We start from the raw sequence: 16,652 nt of genomic DNA, 5'->3' as shown, positions 1-16,652 counted from the left end.
AATGCATGTATTCTTCCCATTTTAGAAGAGGAATGCATATCTATGACCACCATAATCAACATTGGGATTTACAACTGCTCCAGGTTATGTATAGGTCTTGTAAAACTTCCTGTTTTGGGCAGAGGGATTAGGGGAGGTTGCTCTCTTAGTCTCCAGTGGTTTTTCCTTCCAAACTCGATTGTGCCAAATGATTTCTGTACTTAATTGGGAGCATTTAGACGTATAGTATGGCATTTTAGAAAGGATATCCAACTGAAAATAAGGACATCCAAGTCAGTACATCACCAGTGATGCTAGTATTTTAGAACAGGATCTACTACTACTACTACTTATCATTTCTATAGCGCTACTAGACGTACGCAGCGCTGTACACTTGAACATGAACAGACAGTCCCTGCTCGACAGAGCTTACAATCTAATTAGGACAGACAAACAGGACAAGCAAGAGATAAGGGAATATTAAAGTGAGGATGATAAAATAAGGGTTCTGAACAAGTGAATAAGGGTTAGGAGTTAAAAGCAGCATCAAAAAGGTGGGCTTTTAGCTTAGATTTGAAGATGGCCAGGGTTGGAGCTTGACGTACCGGCTCAGGAAGTCTATTCCAGGCATATAGTGCAGCAACATAAAAGGAACGGAGTCTGGAGTTAGCAGTGAAGGGGAAGGGTGCAGATAAGAGAGATTTACCCAGTGAACGGATTTCCCGGGGAGGAATGTAGGGAGAGATGAGAGTGGAGAGGATCTGCTGACATACAGCCTGTTCTAAAATACATGAGAAATGGACATCTGTGTGCTGGTTATTTTCAGCATGAACATCCATTTTACAAACTTTGGGGTATGTTTACTAAGGTGCGCTATAGGCGCGTTAGCGTTAACTTTAAAGGTGCTTTAAAAACGCTAACGCACCTTAGTAAACATACCCTTGAATTTTTCAAATTATGAATGGGCCAAAACAAGGGACATGGATATCATTGTGACTGCATAAGAATGTTCATGTTAATAAAATGTAAATTTTAAAATAACACCCCCCCCCCCCCCCAAAAAAAAAAACCAAATAATTTAAAGTTAAATTATTTAATTGGAGGGATCATCATAACAAAGGTGTAGGGTTCCTTGAGTATGCTCCTCAGCAGGACCTCCTGCTGTTGCTATAAGAATCAATCCTAATTTGTAGAAAACCATAACTACCTTTAAATTTTTATTATCCAATCCAAAAATCAAGAAAAAAATTTTAACAAAAGAAAAGTCACAGATTACTTAACTGAACAGAACACTATCTCGATCATGTTTTGAGTACTACTCTGCATCAGAATTTAGCTCTTTTATCACAGTCAGTTCCGGCAAAATCTATTTGCTGTTAGTGTGATTTCTGCTTGGAATTCTTTTCCTACTTTGATTAGATTGGACTCTAATTATTTATCTTTTTGCAAAAAATTAAAGACTTTTTTATTTGATTGTTGTTAATTATAATGTTCTTCTTAGTTAATTTGCAGTTAGCATTTCATTTTATATTACTGTGTTCATCTATTGTATGTCATATTAATCTGTTTCTGTAGACCGCGCTGGGCCAGTTTTTTGGGATTTAGTGGCATATAAGGGCCCTGTTTACTAAAGTGCGTTATTGTTTTTAGTGCACCTACACTTAGAGCGTGCGCTAACCATGTAGGCGCCTATAGAGATATTGTAGGCACGTACATGGTTAACACATGTACATGATTAACGTGCATTACAAACGTTAACGCACCTATAACGCTGCTTAGTAAACAAGGCCCTAAGTATGTTATTGCTATTACTATTGCTATTTTTCTGGCCAACACAGGAGGAGAGGAGTAGCCTAATAGAGCAGTAGGCTGAGAACCAGGTCACCTTGGTTCAAATTCCACTTCAGCTGTTTGTGATTTTTTTTTTTATTGTGAGCCCTCCAGGGACACAAAAATACCTACTGTACCTGAATGTACACCACTTCATAGTAACATAGTAAGTGATGGCAGATAAAGACCTGAATGGTCCATCCAGTCTGCCCAACAATCACATTCATAGACTTCAGGCTTGTAGGTTTCTTGTATACACCCTGCAAGCCCAAAGGTTATTGAAGTGGTATGCATTCAGGCACGGTAGGTATTTTTTCTGTCCCTATCTCCCACTCTCTCTTTCCTGTCTTTCTTCTTCTTTCTGCTCTCTAGCTGTGAGAGTGCCAAGATATGAACCTTTAGTCAAATTGAACAGTGACTAGGAATGAAGCCTTCATAATTGGCACTGCTGCTTACAAGTTTCAAATGTGTGTTAACTCAACCACTTATTTTATACAAAATTGGCATTAATCTCAAGTTGAACATAACTGATTCTTTCTGCCTATGAATTGTAAAAATTAAGGATTAAGGAGGGAGGTTATCAGCATGCGTTATCGTTAAGACATGTTATTTTACTGTTAACCCCAGTTAATGGTAACTAGGTCTCATTGCATAAAATGGAACCTGTGCTAAAAAACACAAGTTAGTGGTAAAATAACACAATTTATGGGGGGGGGGGGGAGTTATGAATGTGGGCTACCATTAAAACAGGTTATTTTATCACAACTCATGCTATTTTAGCCCAGCTCTCATTTTATGCAATGAGCCTTAATTACTAATAACTCAAGTTAACAGTAAAATAACTCATCTTAATGGTAGCCAATGTTGATAACTTCCCCCCTAAATGAATTTACTAAGCATAAAGGCTAGCAGATAAATAGATTGAATCTATACCTTTGTTCAGTATGATATGCATGTATGTAAAACTTTACCCAGATTCCATGGGCAAATAAAAGTGCTGTAATCAAGCTGAGGAATTTGGATCTATACCAGGCAAATGAGTTCATTTTGAAAGATGACGCAAGTTAGATTAGAGAAGGTGTGGGAGTGCAGTAGAGCTGCTGATTGGCTCAGAGGGTACACTCCCTCCTGTCTTTAAATATTGCACATCTGTAAGCAAACCTTGCTACAGATGTGGAATGCCCAAATAAAAAGTTAAAATATCACTTGGCTAGAGGCTGCGGTTTTGACTTGGAGGGATTCTATCGCTGTCTTTGAGTAGGTATAATTAACACTAATTTTGTTTAAAGAATACATCTATCTTATACCTTTTTAAAAAATTGTACTTATTATGCATTCGTATTTAATTTTGCATTATTAACCAGCTTTTTCTTTCATTTAATTGCTTCTTAAAGACCAAAAAAATATTGTGATATATGACTTAAAATGTGTGTTTTCCAAGAGATTTTTTTTTTAATTTTTCTTGGTGTATTATTTATATTTTCTTTCAGAAAATGGAATGAAATTCTGAATACCAGATAATTCAGTTGTAACATTTACTATACCTTGCAGTGGGCCTCTAGAGCTGAAATGCAAAGCTTTTTATCATGGTTTCTGCTTGACATGATCAATGTTTAAATAGAGTACAGAATTAATGATAAAAAGCATTTTTGGACTCCAAATGTCTGTTGAGTTAAAACTCAGAACTGGGTTCCATTCAGGCTCCCTCTGGTAAGTGAATGAGATATATTGCAATATAGTATTGACAAAGCATCTTCATATTTATGAAGGCTCATGACATGTATATAAATAAAACCTAAAGGTACACCAGTATGCAAAACTTTACAAAATGTTCTCCTAAGTAGAAGAAGGTTTCTGTTAGTAATGACCTGCTAACTGGCTTGCAGACTACCAAATAGATTTGAGAATGGCTTCACTACTGCTGAATGAATATAGATCTGACATTAGGCCTCATTTTTATTTATTCAATCTTTATTAACCATTCAGGAATATAACTGACAATAACCTGTAAGCTCCAGTACCTTTCTTATGTATTAGGCCTCATTTATAAAGGAAGAAATCCATTTGAAAGCTATACCCATGGTGTTTTTTAAAAAAAAAACCTATTGATTTGCAAATTATCTGATAAAGAAAAACACAATTTTAGCAGGTGTTTTATTGAAATTTTCTAAATGCATCTGTACCTCCAGAAAGTATAAAGAATGCACAAGGCAGAAAAACAGGTTTCATTTTCAGGGCCTGAACTTGAATTTTAATGAAATCTTTCATATTCCTCTTTGACAGTTGTTGGCAATTGATGTTCTGGAACCTGTCATTTAAATTGGGTAGGAGGATTGTCAGTTAACTGAGAGTTCTCTTGCTACATTCAATGAGAATCCACAAGAATAAGCGAGGGGCCCTTTTATTAAAGCTTAGTGCGTGCTAATCCCAAAGTGTTGCTGCTTCTTGTGGATTCTCATTGAATGTAGCAAGACAATTCTCAATTAACTGACAATCCAATATACGAGTCCAATATACTAAAGTACACTACCTTACTATGTGCACTTTGTTATGGGTCTTCCATGCAAATAACCCTGATGCAAAATGATGTACATCATTTAGAAAAAAAAACCTTTTTTACAAAATCACATTTCTGAAGCTATTTTATGCCTATTTAATAAAAGCAACATATGTGCCAATGGGCTTTTATAAAATTTTCTCTTAAAGTAATCCCCAACAGTGCACAGATTTAGACTTGCTGTGAGGCAGGTGTAAATGTGTGCATCAAAGTCGGCAGAAGATATTGTGCAAGCTGCTAACTTGTCCAATGTTGGGATAAGAATGCTTACAAGCACCAGCAGCAGGACCAGTCTCAGACTGCAACATTAATATGTGGTTGTTATTAAATGCTTCACTTGAGGTGCACAATGCTTGCCCCGGAAGTGACGTGTTCAATAACAGCCACATGCTGCTGCTACTGCAATCTGAGAAAGAATTCTAGGTAAGCAAAAAGCAGGGATTTGTGCCTCTGCCACCAGCCTTGACAGAGAGGCATTGAAATCCAGAGGAGAGAGGAGAAGAAGAGGGAAGATGTTGGACTGAGGGGGAGAAAGGGAGAAATGCTGAACTTGGGGGGGAGGGATAAAAGAGGAAATTCTAGACAGGATGATAAATGAAAAAAAGGGGGGAAATGTTGAACTTTGGGGTGGGGAGAAACAGAAAAGAGGTAGATGATGGACATGAAGGAACCATGTGTAGAGGTCATGGAAGATGTTGGCAAGTAGACAAATGAGAAGAAGATGAAAATAAAGCTGGGAAGTTGGTAAAAGTGAACATTCAGAGACTGGGTGGGGACAAGAGGTAGCAGAAAGGGACTGGAAAGAATTACAGGCAGGGAAGGAACTGGGGATTGTGAGGGGATGACAGACAGAGAAAAGTAGATAATGGCAGGGAAAAGAGTAAGTACAGAGGGTAGAAGGAGGAGGTAGAGTGGATGAATGAAAGAAGGAAATAAAATTGCTTGAGTGGAGATTGAATGAGATGGGGATATGTGAGGGTTAAGAATAAGAATGGGGAGAAGGGTGAAAAGGAGATAAAAGGTTGTTAGGAAGCTGAGAAGGTGGATACAATTTGAGATATAGGCAGAGCAGAGAAAAATAAATGGAAGAAAGAAGTGAAAAGGAAACATGAATATGTCAGAGATAAATGTAAGGAAGAAATGGAAAGAAAGTGGATGTGATGAGGCATGGCAAATGGGCAGGAGACCCTGCAAAAAGAGATAAGAGAAAATTCAGAGAGAAGCAGAACACACAGACTGGGACCAACACAATTGAAAAAATAAATAAAATGCTCAAAGTGCAAAGGTAAAAAAGGTATTTTATTTTGATTTTACTACTGGATATGTCAGCTTTGAGAAATGTGCACCTCTGAAGTATAAGTGAAATAGCTACATTATCTCTAACTTAAAACTAGACTGATTTCTTTGTAGTTTACTCAGTACTAGAGGAATATGCATTTCTGTTTCAATTTCTCCTGTGTTGTACTGCATGCAGAGTCTCTCACTTCTTGGGGTTTTCAGTAAAATTTTTGTTTGCATATTTCTATTTCTAATTAGTGGTCCCTTGTTCTCTATTTGGTGAGAGGCACTCTGGGTTTTGTGTGTAGTGACTGAGGTATGGTTTCTGATAGTGTTACTTTCTTTGTAGAGCAGGGGTTCTCAACCCAGTCCTCGGGACACACCTAACCAGTCAGGTTTTCAAGATACCCACAATGAATATGCATGAGATAAATGTGTATGTGCTACCTACATTGTATGTAAATCTACCCCACGAATATTCATTGTGGGTATCCTGAAAACCTGACTGACTACTGTAGGTGTGTCCCAAGGAGTGGGTTCAGAAATCCTGTTGTACAGATATGTTGCAGTCCTGCTTGTTGTGTCTTCCCAATAGGAGATGAATTGCTGTTCTAGGGCCAAATATAAAATATATTCTGATATCTTTTCATAGGTAGGGTTGGTTCTGTATCTTAGCAGTGCTGTTATGATATGGTAGGTTTTCTATTGGTTCCGAGTAGGACTTTATAGTACATAAATACATACGTATTGCCATACTGGGATAGACCGAAGGTCCATCAAACCCAGCATACTCTTTCCAACAGTGGCCAATCGAGGTCACAAGTACCTGGCAAGATCCCAAAAAACCCCAATACATTTTATGCTGCTTATCCTAGAAATAAGCAGTGGATTTCCCCCAAGTCCATTTTAATAATGGTCTGCAGCCTTTTCCATTAGGAAGCCAGCCAAACCTTTTTTAAATGCCGTTAAGCTAACTGCTTTTACTAATTCTCTGGCAACGAATTCCAGAATTTAATTATACGTTGTGTGAAGAAACATTTTCTCCAATTCGTTTTAAATTTACTACTTTGTAGCTTCATTGCATGCCCCCTAGTCCTAGTATTTTTGGAAAGAGTACATAAAAGCGATTCACATGTACCTGTTCCCCTCCACTCATTATTTTATAGACCTCTATTATAATGTACCTAGCAGTTAGCACTGGAGGAAAATCATGTAAAAATCTGGTAGCCTTTCTGTAATCCCACTGCACATATAAATATGTAGTAGGGTTAAAGAACACTTTTGATGTCATTGTTGTGAAGGGTTCCACGGGAAACCCACTGGGCGAGGGGAGCAGCACAGTTATGCATGTAAATCATAGAATAATATATTTTGTTTGCGTGTTTCAGAAATCTAGATCCAAGCATTTACACCAGCTGTATGATGGCACCCAAATTGTAGATGCGTATTCTGCCTGTTATACTACTACTAGCCGTTCAGCCCGTAAAAACGGGCTAGTATAGGAAGAGGGGGGGGTTGAAAGGCCCTCCCACCCCGCCGCCGAGTTGCCCCCCCCCAGAGTCTTCGCCACCCACCTTCCACCCGGTCGGGCCCTCGCTCCGCTATTGAAACTGCTGAGCTGCCGTGGCCTTCCTTCTTCTTCTCTGCCTGTGTCCTGCCCTCGTGTGACGTAACGTCGTCGAGGGCGGGACACAGGCAGAGAAGAAGAAGGAAGGCCGACGGCAGCTCAGTAGAGCTGTGTGCTGCGTGCCCTCGCTGTTTCAATAGCGGAGCGAGGGCCCGACTGGGTGGAAGGTGGGTGGCGGCGGCGACTCCGGGTGGGGGGAGTGTTAGCGACGGCAGTGTCCCTCGCAAATGCGCAGTAGACCCTCTCTGTTCCGCCCTCGTCATCACGTATTGACGCGGGGGCGGGGCAGAGAGGGTCTCTACTGCGCATTTGCGAGTGAGTACGACACTCGCCATTTATATATATTGATTCTGTAAGGGAAAGTAGGCGCCAACTTTCCTTTATAGAATAGGCATCCTCTAGGCACCTAAATATAGGCAGGGCAATTCTATAAAGTTATGAGGCACTTAAATGTATAAATACAGAAAAAAATGTCACTTGTATGTGTTATTCTTAAGTAGCATCCATAAATGCAAGGGGACATACATGTAGGTAGAGAATGGGTGGGACATGGGTATGTCTCCCCTGAATGGGGGAGATTGTATATGTTGCACCTAAAAAATCAGCGCAGAAGTCAGTGCTGACTAAGCGTATTCTATAAGCGGTGCCTAGATTTAGGCCCGATATATAGAATACACTTAGTTGATATCTCAGCACCTAAAACTACACACATCCATTTACAACAGCGAAACTGTGGCATAAATCCCAACATATAGATTTACACGCACTGGGCCTTATTCTATAACTATGTACATAAATTTCAGAACGCTCATGAAATGCCCATTTTTCTGCCCAGAACCACACCCCTTTTTGCTTGCATGTGTTAAGAAGTTCAGCGCACTGCATTACAGAATATGCTTAGTGAGTTGTGTGCTTAAATTCTAATTAGTGCCAAGTAGTGCTCATTGCTTGTTTTGTGCTGTTATCAACATTCATTAGCTTATTAAGCTTGTTAAGTTATGCATGTCATTATAGAATCCACCTGGAGTTTGGCACAGATCTTTAGGCGCGCTATATAGAACCTTACGCACACCCAGTTTGCCTGCAATTGACCAGACATAAATAGGCACACCTATGTTTAGGCACACTGATGTGGGTTTACACTAGTTTCTTATAAAGCCATTTGGGCACCCAGATGTCATTATGGATTAGGCGTTCTCCGCATTGCATGGGGGCACCTACATCTAGACACCCCTTTATAGAATTTCAACCTGAGGGTAAATAAAATTTCACATGTGTAAAACTAGGTGCAAAAAAAAAACCACAGCCATTTCCAAAACGAATAGTTACATGGTGTACACCAAGGGATTTTATTAAACCTTTCTGCTTAAAAAAAGCACTGCAGACGCAGAGCACGTACTTTTAAGTGAAATGCGTATAAGCATTTCTTGGGGCACAGGCTAGGTGGGCTGAGATGGAGTTTTGGATACAAGGATACTTTACAAAATATTTGCATGTCTCCTCACACTTAGGTGGACCATTTGCCTATTTTCTAGGTGGGTGGGCTATTTTATAAAGATCCACAGATGCATATACAGTGGATTCCAGTTAATTGGGAACAACGGGAGCATAGTACGTTGTCCCAATTAAGCGGCTGCCCTGAAAAAATGAAGTTGACATGTTACCATTAAAAAAGAGTCAGTACAAGTGACAGATAAAAGTCAAAACCAATTATTTATATTGTCCAAACAAAAGTGGAAGAAAAAAAACTGTACAGTTTAATTTTAAATATTACATTTGTTCGGTAACACAAAAGTTGAAATAAAGGAAAAGAAAATATTTAAATTTGCATAAATTAAAAGACAAGTTTCTAATTGAAAACAGTATTAACGATGGAAGTATCGATCAAGTGTATCTTGTCGGGCTCTGTTCATTGAATACAGATGGAAAAAAATCGGCACAGGTCTCTAGAGCAGTAACTGGACTGCCATCATTGTCTTCCCGCATTAAAAAAAAGTTTTAACCCTGAAATAAATCTCCTGACATCATGGTTTATCACTTGTTCACACTCAGTTTTGTCATCCTCTTCGATTTCCTGAAGTCTTCATATTTTTGGCTGAACTTTGCTCAACGATTTCATCCTTGGTGTGAGGATGAAATCGTTGAGCAAATTTCATCCAAAAATATGAAGACTTCAGGAAACCGAAGAGGATGACACAACTGAGTGTGAACAAGTGATAAGCCAGGATGTCAGGAGATTTATTTCTGGATTAAAACTTTTTTTATATACTAATGATACTAATGAAGAGTTTTCAGCTATTGACAAGATTGTTGTCAATAGCTGAAAACTCTTCATTAGTTGCACCAGAGATGTGGTATTGGGACACAGAAATTCTAGCTGGATGGTTTTCAAGCAGCCAACGTATGTGTCCGCTACACAATTATCAAGGGCAAGCACAATCCTCCTAGGCCTCCTTTGTAATTCATTGTTCCAGCTCACTAACCAGTTCTTAAAAATTTCCAATATCATCCATGCATTTTTGTTAGCAAGATACAGAATAGGTGAACTTTCTATACTGATCCCTTTAAAACACTGCGGCTTTACACTTTTTCCTATAAACCAGCAGCTTACGTTTATTGTTTCCTGACATGTTGGAACAGAATAGCACTGTTAAGTGATCCATACCTTTCTCTGAACCTGACAGCATTGTGTGTTTATAGGTCAGGGATCCATCATGTGTTGCACAGTAGAATAACCCTGTTTCATCGGCATTGTAGATGTCACCCACATAAAATTTACAAAGCAATTGTAGATTTGTGGCTTTCCATTGTTCATCACACTGTCCTTCTCGCCATGTGCCCTCTTAAACTTTATCCTGAACCTGCATTTCCAACGTGACACACAGCCATCTTTTGCTTTAAAATCGTTGTGACCGAGTATTCTAGTTAACTCCTGACTTGCTTTTAAACATCAGTTCATTCACACAAACACCTCTTCCTATTACAATTGAGAACCACTGATTGAAGGCCTCTTCTACATCAGGATCCTTACTTTCATGCTTCTGCTTTTGGGAAACGCCCTGTTGCCTCTCAGTTAAAATACATAAAAATACCAGACACCTGCGACACAATGTACATAAGTACATAAGTAATGCCACACTGGGAAAAGACCAAGGGTCCATCGAGCCCAGCATCCTGTCCACTACAGCGGCCAATCCAGGCCAAGGGCACCTGGCAAGCTTCCCAAACGTACAAACATTCTATACATGTTATTCCTGGAATTGTGGATTTTTCCCAAGTCCATTTAGTAGCGGTTTATGGACTTGTCCTTTAGTAAACCGTCTAACCCCTTTTTAAACTCTGCCAAGCCAACCGCCTTCACCACGTTCTGTGGCAACGAATTCCAGAGTTTAATTACGCGTTGGGTGAAGAAACGTTTCTCCGATTTGTTTTAAATTTACTACACTGTAGTTTCATCGCAAGCCCCCTAGTCCTAGTATGTAACCAAAGACCGTATTGAACATTACCTGACTCTTCCTCCCCCTCTCCCTCTCTAAGTTCCCCCCAATTGTACCCACCATACATGTACCTTATCTACCACAATATCACCTTGTATTCATTCATACCTTGTATTTGTTCAGAGCGGAATCAGCTAACGCTGTTAACGGTATATGTAAGCCACATTGAGCCTGCAAAAAGGGGGAAAATGTGGGATACAAATATAACAAATAAATAAAATCCAATCGTTTATCATTTTCTCTTGTTGTATGACGCATGCAGTTTTGGATTTTGGCACTCCTGTACTCTCTGCCACTTGGCGCTGACTGGTGTTTGGCTGTTGTGTTTTTCAATTCTTCTAGCAAGGCGATTTTGTCTGCGAGTGTTAGATCTTCCTTTCCATTTATTCAGTGCATGCCACAGATGGAACACTGCAGCACATGTATGTAAACGCGGCAGCCCATACAAACTTCAGGAGTTGGTGAACTATCAATGACGTTTTCCGTACTTTACTGCCCTGAATAAATGGTGTGTTGTCCCAAATAAGCGAAACCATTGCACCTTTACAACTGAGCTTTGTTTCCATTCTCCGGGTTTTGTGCTAAATATGCAGCCGCTCCGATTAAATGGTGTCCTGCCTAACTGGAATCCACTGTATTTCCTTTATAATAGAGGTGCAACATATGCATCTATGTGCCTTCACAGTCTAGATGCCCTCAATTATAGCAAATAATACATTATCCTATATATCACACACTATTTGCCTTTTCAGTATTGAAAGTGGCCTCTGTGCAACTTTCAGCTTTATAGTATAACAGTCTTTTTGAAACTAACATTGAATTAATGAAATATCTGTCACCCAATATATTTGGGCTATGCTTATGAGTAAGCTAAGTCCAAAAAATAGCATATATTTCCCGGTTGCTAACATTTTGCATGGTTTTTTCCATCACTTAAATTTGCTCATGTCTAAAACATGCAGAAATATGGAATGGTGAAAAGCTAAAAGAACCTGAGCAATGTATGAAAACTGAGTTCTGCATACCTAGTCATGACGAACGACCTAGAGAATTTGCCTAGTAGAACATAGTGTAATATTTGTGCATTGGACAAAAGAGACCAGAAAACAGTCTGGTTAATAGAACTCTGTTTCCTCTAGTTTCAGGAAAGATGGAGAGGGTTTTATATAAAATAAAATCTGTTTGGATAGAACAGTCAGAAGTAGGAATTTTTCATAGGGACTTAGAAGAAATTTGTTGCATGCTTTGTTATCTGCCGGATTCTATATATTTCGCCTAGTGTTCCGTACCGAAATCCAAGCATATTCTATAAAAACACATGTAATTGGCTTAACAAACCAATCAACGTTTTTAACAGCACTAAACAAGCAATAATAAGCACTAATTGGCATTTAGAATTTACATGCAGAACTTGTTAAGCGTATTCTGTAATGCACAGCATCTAAAATTCTAATGTGCGGAGCCAAAAAGAGGCATGGTTATAGGCAGGGAAATGGGTGTTTCATGGGCATTCCAAAATTTGCATGCACTGTTATAGAATATGGCCATCTATGCCTAAATCTACATGCCGGTATTCACGCCACGTTTTCCTTGGGTGTAAATGGATGCTCGTAGTTCTAGGCACTGGGATTTCAACTATGTGTATTCTACATACTGCACCTAAATCTAGGCACCACTTATAGAATATGCTTATGTTGAAATTTATTCTGCATGGATTTTTTAGGTGCCATATATAGAATCTAGCCCTATATGTGCAGTATTATCACAATGGAAACACTGATCATTCACATAACCTCAGTGGCGTAGCAAGGGCGGGGCGGTGGGGGCAGACCGCCCCAGGTGCATGCCGCTGGGGGGTGTCGGTCCCGCTGGTTCCCTGCTCCCTCTGCCCTGGAACAGGTTACTTCCTGTTCCGGGGCAGAGGGAGCAGGGAACCAGTGGAACCAACACCCCCCCCCCCCCCCCAGCGGCATGCACATGGCAGGCAAAAATGCACTCGGGGGGGGGGGGGCTTGGGTGATGTGCCAAGGGGGGGTTGATTTACCGAGGGAGGGTGATGCGCCGAAGGGGGGGTTGATGCGCCAAGGGGGGGAGCTTGGGTGATGCACCAAGGGGGGGTGTCATGCTGCACCCGGGGGAGGGGGGTGTGCAGCGGCGAACCGCCCCAGGTGGCAGCCGCCCTCGCTACGCCACTGAATAACCTATTGATGTAAAAAATCCTCTGCAAGATTGTACTGAAAATGTGTTACTTAAGAAAATGTCTTACAATATTTAGGACCCTTTTATTAAGCCGCACTAAAAAGTAGCCTACGTTATTTTCAGAATGTGGGTTTCCCACATGCAGAGGCCACCATTAGTGTGGCAGTAAAATGACCACAATTTCAATTTTCCCCTTAATGGCCACGTACTAGCGTGTGGTCATTAGAGCGTGAGCCCTTACCGCCACCTATTTACTAGGTGGTAAGGGCTCCCGCGCTAACCCCATGCTAATCGGGCAGCATGCAGCGATTTATCCATGCTACCCAATTAGTGCAGGGCATGCCTACTCTCTGCATCCAAACATGCCCTGCACTAAAAAATATTTTATATCTTTTAGTGCAGGATTGGCGCTGATCCCAGAACTACCGCAGAACGCCTGAGCATATCCCATGGTAGTGTCTTTTTAGTGTGTGGTAAGTACGTGTTAGTGTTTACCGCCACTTTGTAAAAGGGCCCCTTTGCATTTCAAATGACTCTGAAAAATATATACATCTCAAATTGTGAAGTTAAGCATGTGAAGGGCAGTTCTATAAAGGGGTGCCTAGAAGGTGCCTAAGTGGAGCCTATCCTATAAAGGAAAAAAGGAGCCTACTTTCCTTTATATAACACTTTCATTGCAGTGCAAATACATGTGTATAATTTAGCTGAGACCACTTGTGCCAGCCATAGAGCCAGTGTAAATGCTTAAGAACATAAGAATAGCCATACTGGGTGAGATCAATGGTCCATCTGGCCAGTATCCTGCTTCCAACAGTGGCCAATCCAGGTCACAAGTACTTGGTACAAACCCAAATAGTAGCAACATTCCATGCCAACAATCCCAGGGCAAGCAATGGCTTCCTCCATGTCTATCTCAGTAGCAGACTATGGACTTTACCTCCAGGAACTTGTCCCAACCTTTTTTAAACCCAGGTACATTACCCGCTGTTACCACATCCTCTGGCAACAAGTTCCAGAGCTTAACTATTCATTGAGTAAAAAAATATTTCCTCCTATTTGTTTTTAAAATATTCCATGTAATTTCATTGAGTGCCTCCTAGCCTTTGTACCTAGACAGCCAATAAACACATCTAAATTATAGTAGTCTATCATTAACATACTTAAATATGTGCCCCGCCCATGCACATGCCCCAGGGGCATAGCCAGACATCGAGGTGGGAGGGGGCCAGAGCCCAAAGTGAGGGGGCACATTTTGGTCTGGCTGGTTTCTGCAACCTTAATCTAAGACATATAGTTTTGCTGAAAGAAAAAACAATATAAATGAAATAACTGCATTATCTCTAACTTAAAACTAGACTGTACAGCCCATAGGCTTAGAACTGTAGACTTAACGTTGGCAAAATCGTTGAAGGCTCATTTGATTGATATCAGTCAGATGGACAGATTGCTGTCAGTGATGAAGTGGTAAGAGTGGGACAATTTACTACAGTCCTAACCTTGGGACACATTTAGCATTTAGATATTGATCTGGTATTTGATCACCTGCTGTTCATCATTTACTTTCTTTCCAGCCTGCTATAAATAAGTTTTCTCTGAACTGTATAATCTAAGAGACCTTGCTTGCTATGTCAAACCACAAAATCAAGGGAGGTTCTTGTATCTGAAACATAGAATATAACATATGAAAACCCATACTGGGCCAGGCCAATGATCCATCTAGCCCAGTATCATGTTTCTAACAGTAGCCAATCCAAGTCACAAGTACCTGGCAGAAACTCAAACAGTAGCAACATTCCATGCTACCATTCCCAGGGCAAGCAGTGGCTTCCCCATGTCTATCTCAATAATAGACTATGGACTTTTCCTCCAGGAACTTGTCCAAACCTTTTTTAAACCCAGATACACTAACTGCTGTTACCACATCCTCCAGCAACAAGTTCCAGAGCTTAACTATTCATTGAGTGAAAAAATATTTCTTCCTATTTCTTTTTAAAATATTTCCATGTATCTTCATTGTGTCCTCTAGTCTTTATATTTTTTTGAAAGAGTAAAAAAATCGATTTACTTCTACTTGTTCTACACCACTCAAGATTGTATAGACCTTAATCATATCCCCCCTAGCTGCCCTCTTTTCCAAGCTGAAAGAATCAAGGAAATATTGTGCATTTTACTGGCTATACCTAAAAGTTGGTACAAAATAGAAATCCTTAACAAGTATATGGATATGCTGAGAATTCCGCCCCCCCCCCCCCCCATAAAAAATCTTTAAAATGAATGGATGCTGTTATATGATGCAATATGTTGCTGTTGGCTATATTCCCATTTCAGCTTTTGCATACCTAGAAAAAAAGTGATGTGATTCTGGGAAAGCACATTTGAGCCATGCAGCCTGTTTTTCTCACTTCTCAAACTGAGGGTGACCAAGTGCTTATGTACTTAGTATATGCACCATACTCCAGCCATCATGTACTATATTTACTCTGCTGTGTTTACTGGAAAGCATCTAAGGGCCTGATTCACGAAAACATTTCTCATATTCTCTGTATACAGGAAAAAAAATCTTAGGGATCCTTTTACAAAGGCACGCTGAAAAATGGCTTGCGATAGTGTAGACGCGGGTTTTGGGCGCGCACCAATTTTAGTGTGTCTGTAAAACAGGCCTTTTTTGTTTTGCCAAAAATGGATGTGCGGCGAAATCAAAATTGCCGTGCGTCCATTTTGGGTCTGAGACCTTACTGACAGCCATTGACCTAGCAGTAAAGAATCCGGGTGGTAATGACCTACGTGCATCAAATGCCACTTGGCACGCGTTTATTATGCATGCCTAAAAATAAAAAATATTTTTCAGCTGTGCATATCGAACGTGCACCAAAAATGAAATTACCGCAAGAGCCACGTGGTAATTGGGCGGTAACTCCATTTTGGCATGCGTTGGGCATGCGTAGAGCTTACACAGCTTAGTAAAAAGGCCCCTTAATAAATGATATGTAAAGTGAGCCTTTTCATTAATGCTAGTTTAATTTGATGTCAACAACGTTTTAGTTGTGTGCCAGATACATTTTTCATTATTACTGCATGAAAATAAAAAAGATTTATATAAATAAATTTGACATCTAGAAAGCAAGGGAAAGTTATAGGATATAACCTGGAACTGCATTGCATTTTACATGTGATCTTTTTATCATTTTTTTAGGTCTAAAAAATTGGATGCTTAAATTTACCAAAAAAAATTCCCAGTTTGCTTTCATATATGTTGTGCTCCGAGGCACGGGCACAACTGAGCAACTCACACTCATTTATCTAATTGGAGGAAAATTATGATGACATTTTTGTGTGTTCTGTTTGCAGAACAAAGTGTTCTCAAAGTCAACACGCTGCGGGGGGAGGACCTTAGCAAAGAGTGTATTGTTTAAACTGAAGAAGCCAGTGTGTAAATTGGAAAAAGCTGACTGGGCTCAAATGGATCGCATGGAATTGCAAAAGGTCAACTTGGAACGTGACACTGAGAGCAACAGCGAAGAATACAGTGAAGGTGGCTATTCAAAGGGGATGGATTCAGAAAAAGGCACTCTTAACAGGTAAGCAGCAGGCACCAGAAATTATCTACATGGTACCCTTGATCCAAAGAATGCTGTGTACTTTTTGGTGTAGTTATAGAAATAGTAAAAAACTTCATCTGTTGTGG

General features: G+C 40.0%; 1 protein-coding gene across 6 annotated transcripts in view; it reads left to right on the top strand.

The window, feature by feature from the left end:
- Positions 1–2,982: 2,982 nt before the first annotated feature.
- The window catches only part of SLC38A4 (solute carrier family 38 member 4), a 67,761-nt gene continuing 54,091 nt past the window's right edge, over positions 2,983–16,652 (top strand). Inside the window, exons 1-3 of one of the 6 annotated variants that reach the window (XM_030216200.1) lie at positions 2,989–3,066; positions 13,370–13,440; positions 16,316–16,545. In XM_030216200.1, coding sequence (XP_030072060.1) covers positions 16,427–16,545 — 119 coding nt within the window. In that variant the 5' untranslated portion in view covers positions 2,989–3,066; positions 13,370–13,440; positions 16,316–16,426. Of the gene's footprint in view, positions 3,071–3,299; positions 3,520–13,364; positions 13,445–16,315; positions 16,546–16,652 lie in introns of all 6 variants that reach the window. The other 5 variants (XM_030216198.1, XM_030216199.1, XM_030216202.1 and 2 more) reach the window with 5 other exon arrangements.

The sequence above is a fragment of the Microcaecilia unicolor genome, chromosome 10 (genome assembly GCF_901765095.1).
Source record: "Microcaecilia unicolor chromosome 10, aMicUni1.1, whole genome shotgun sequence".
NCBI lineage: Eukaryota > Metazoa > Chordata > Amphibia > Gymnophiona > Siphonopidae > Microcaecilia > Microcaecilia unicolor.
The sequence above is the reverse complement of the archived record's forward strand: the minus strand, read 5'-3'. Positions and strand labels throughout refer to the sequence as shown.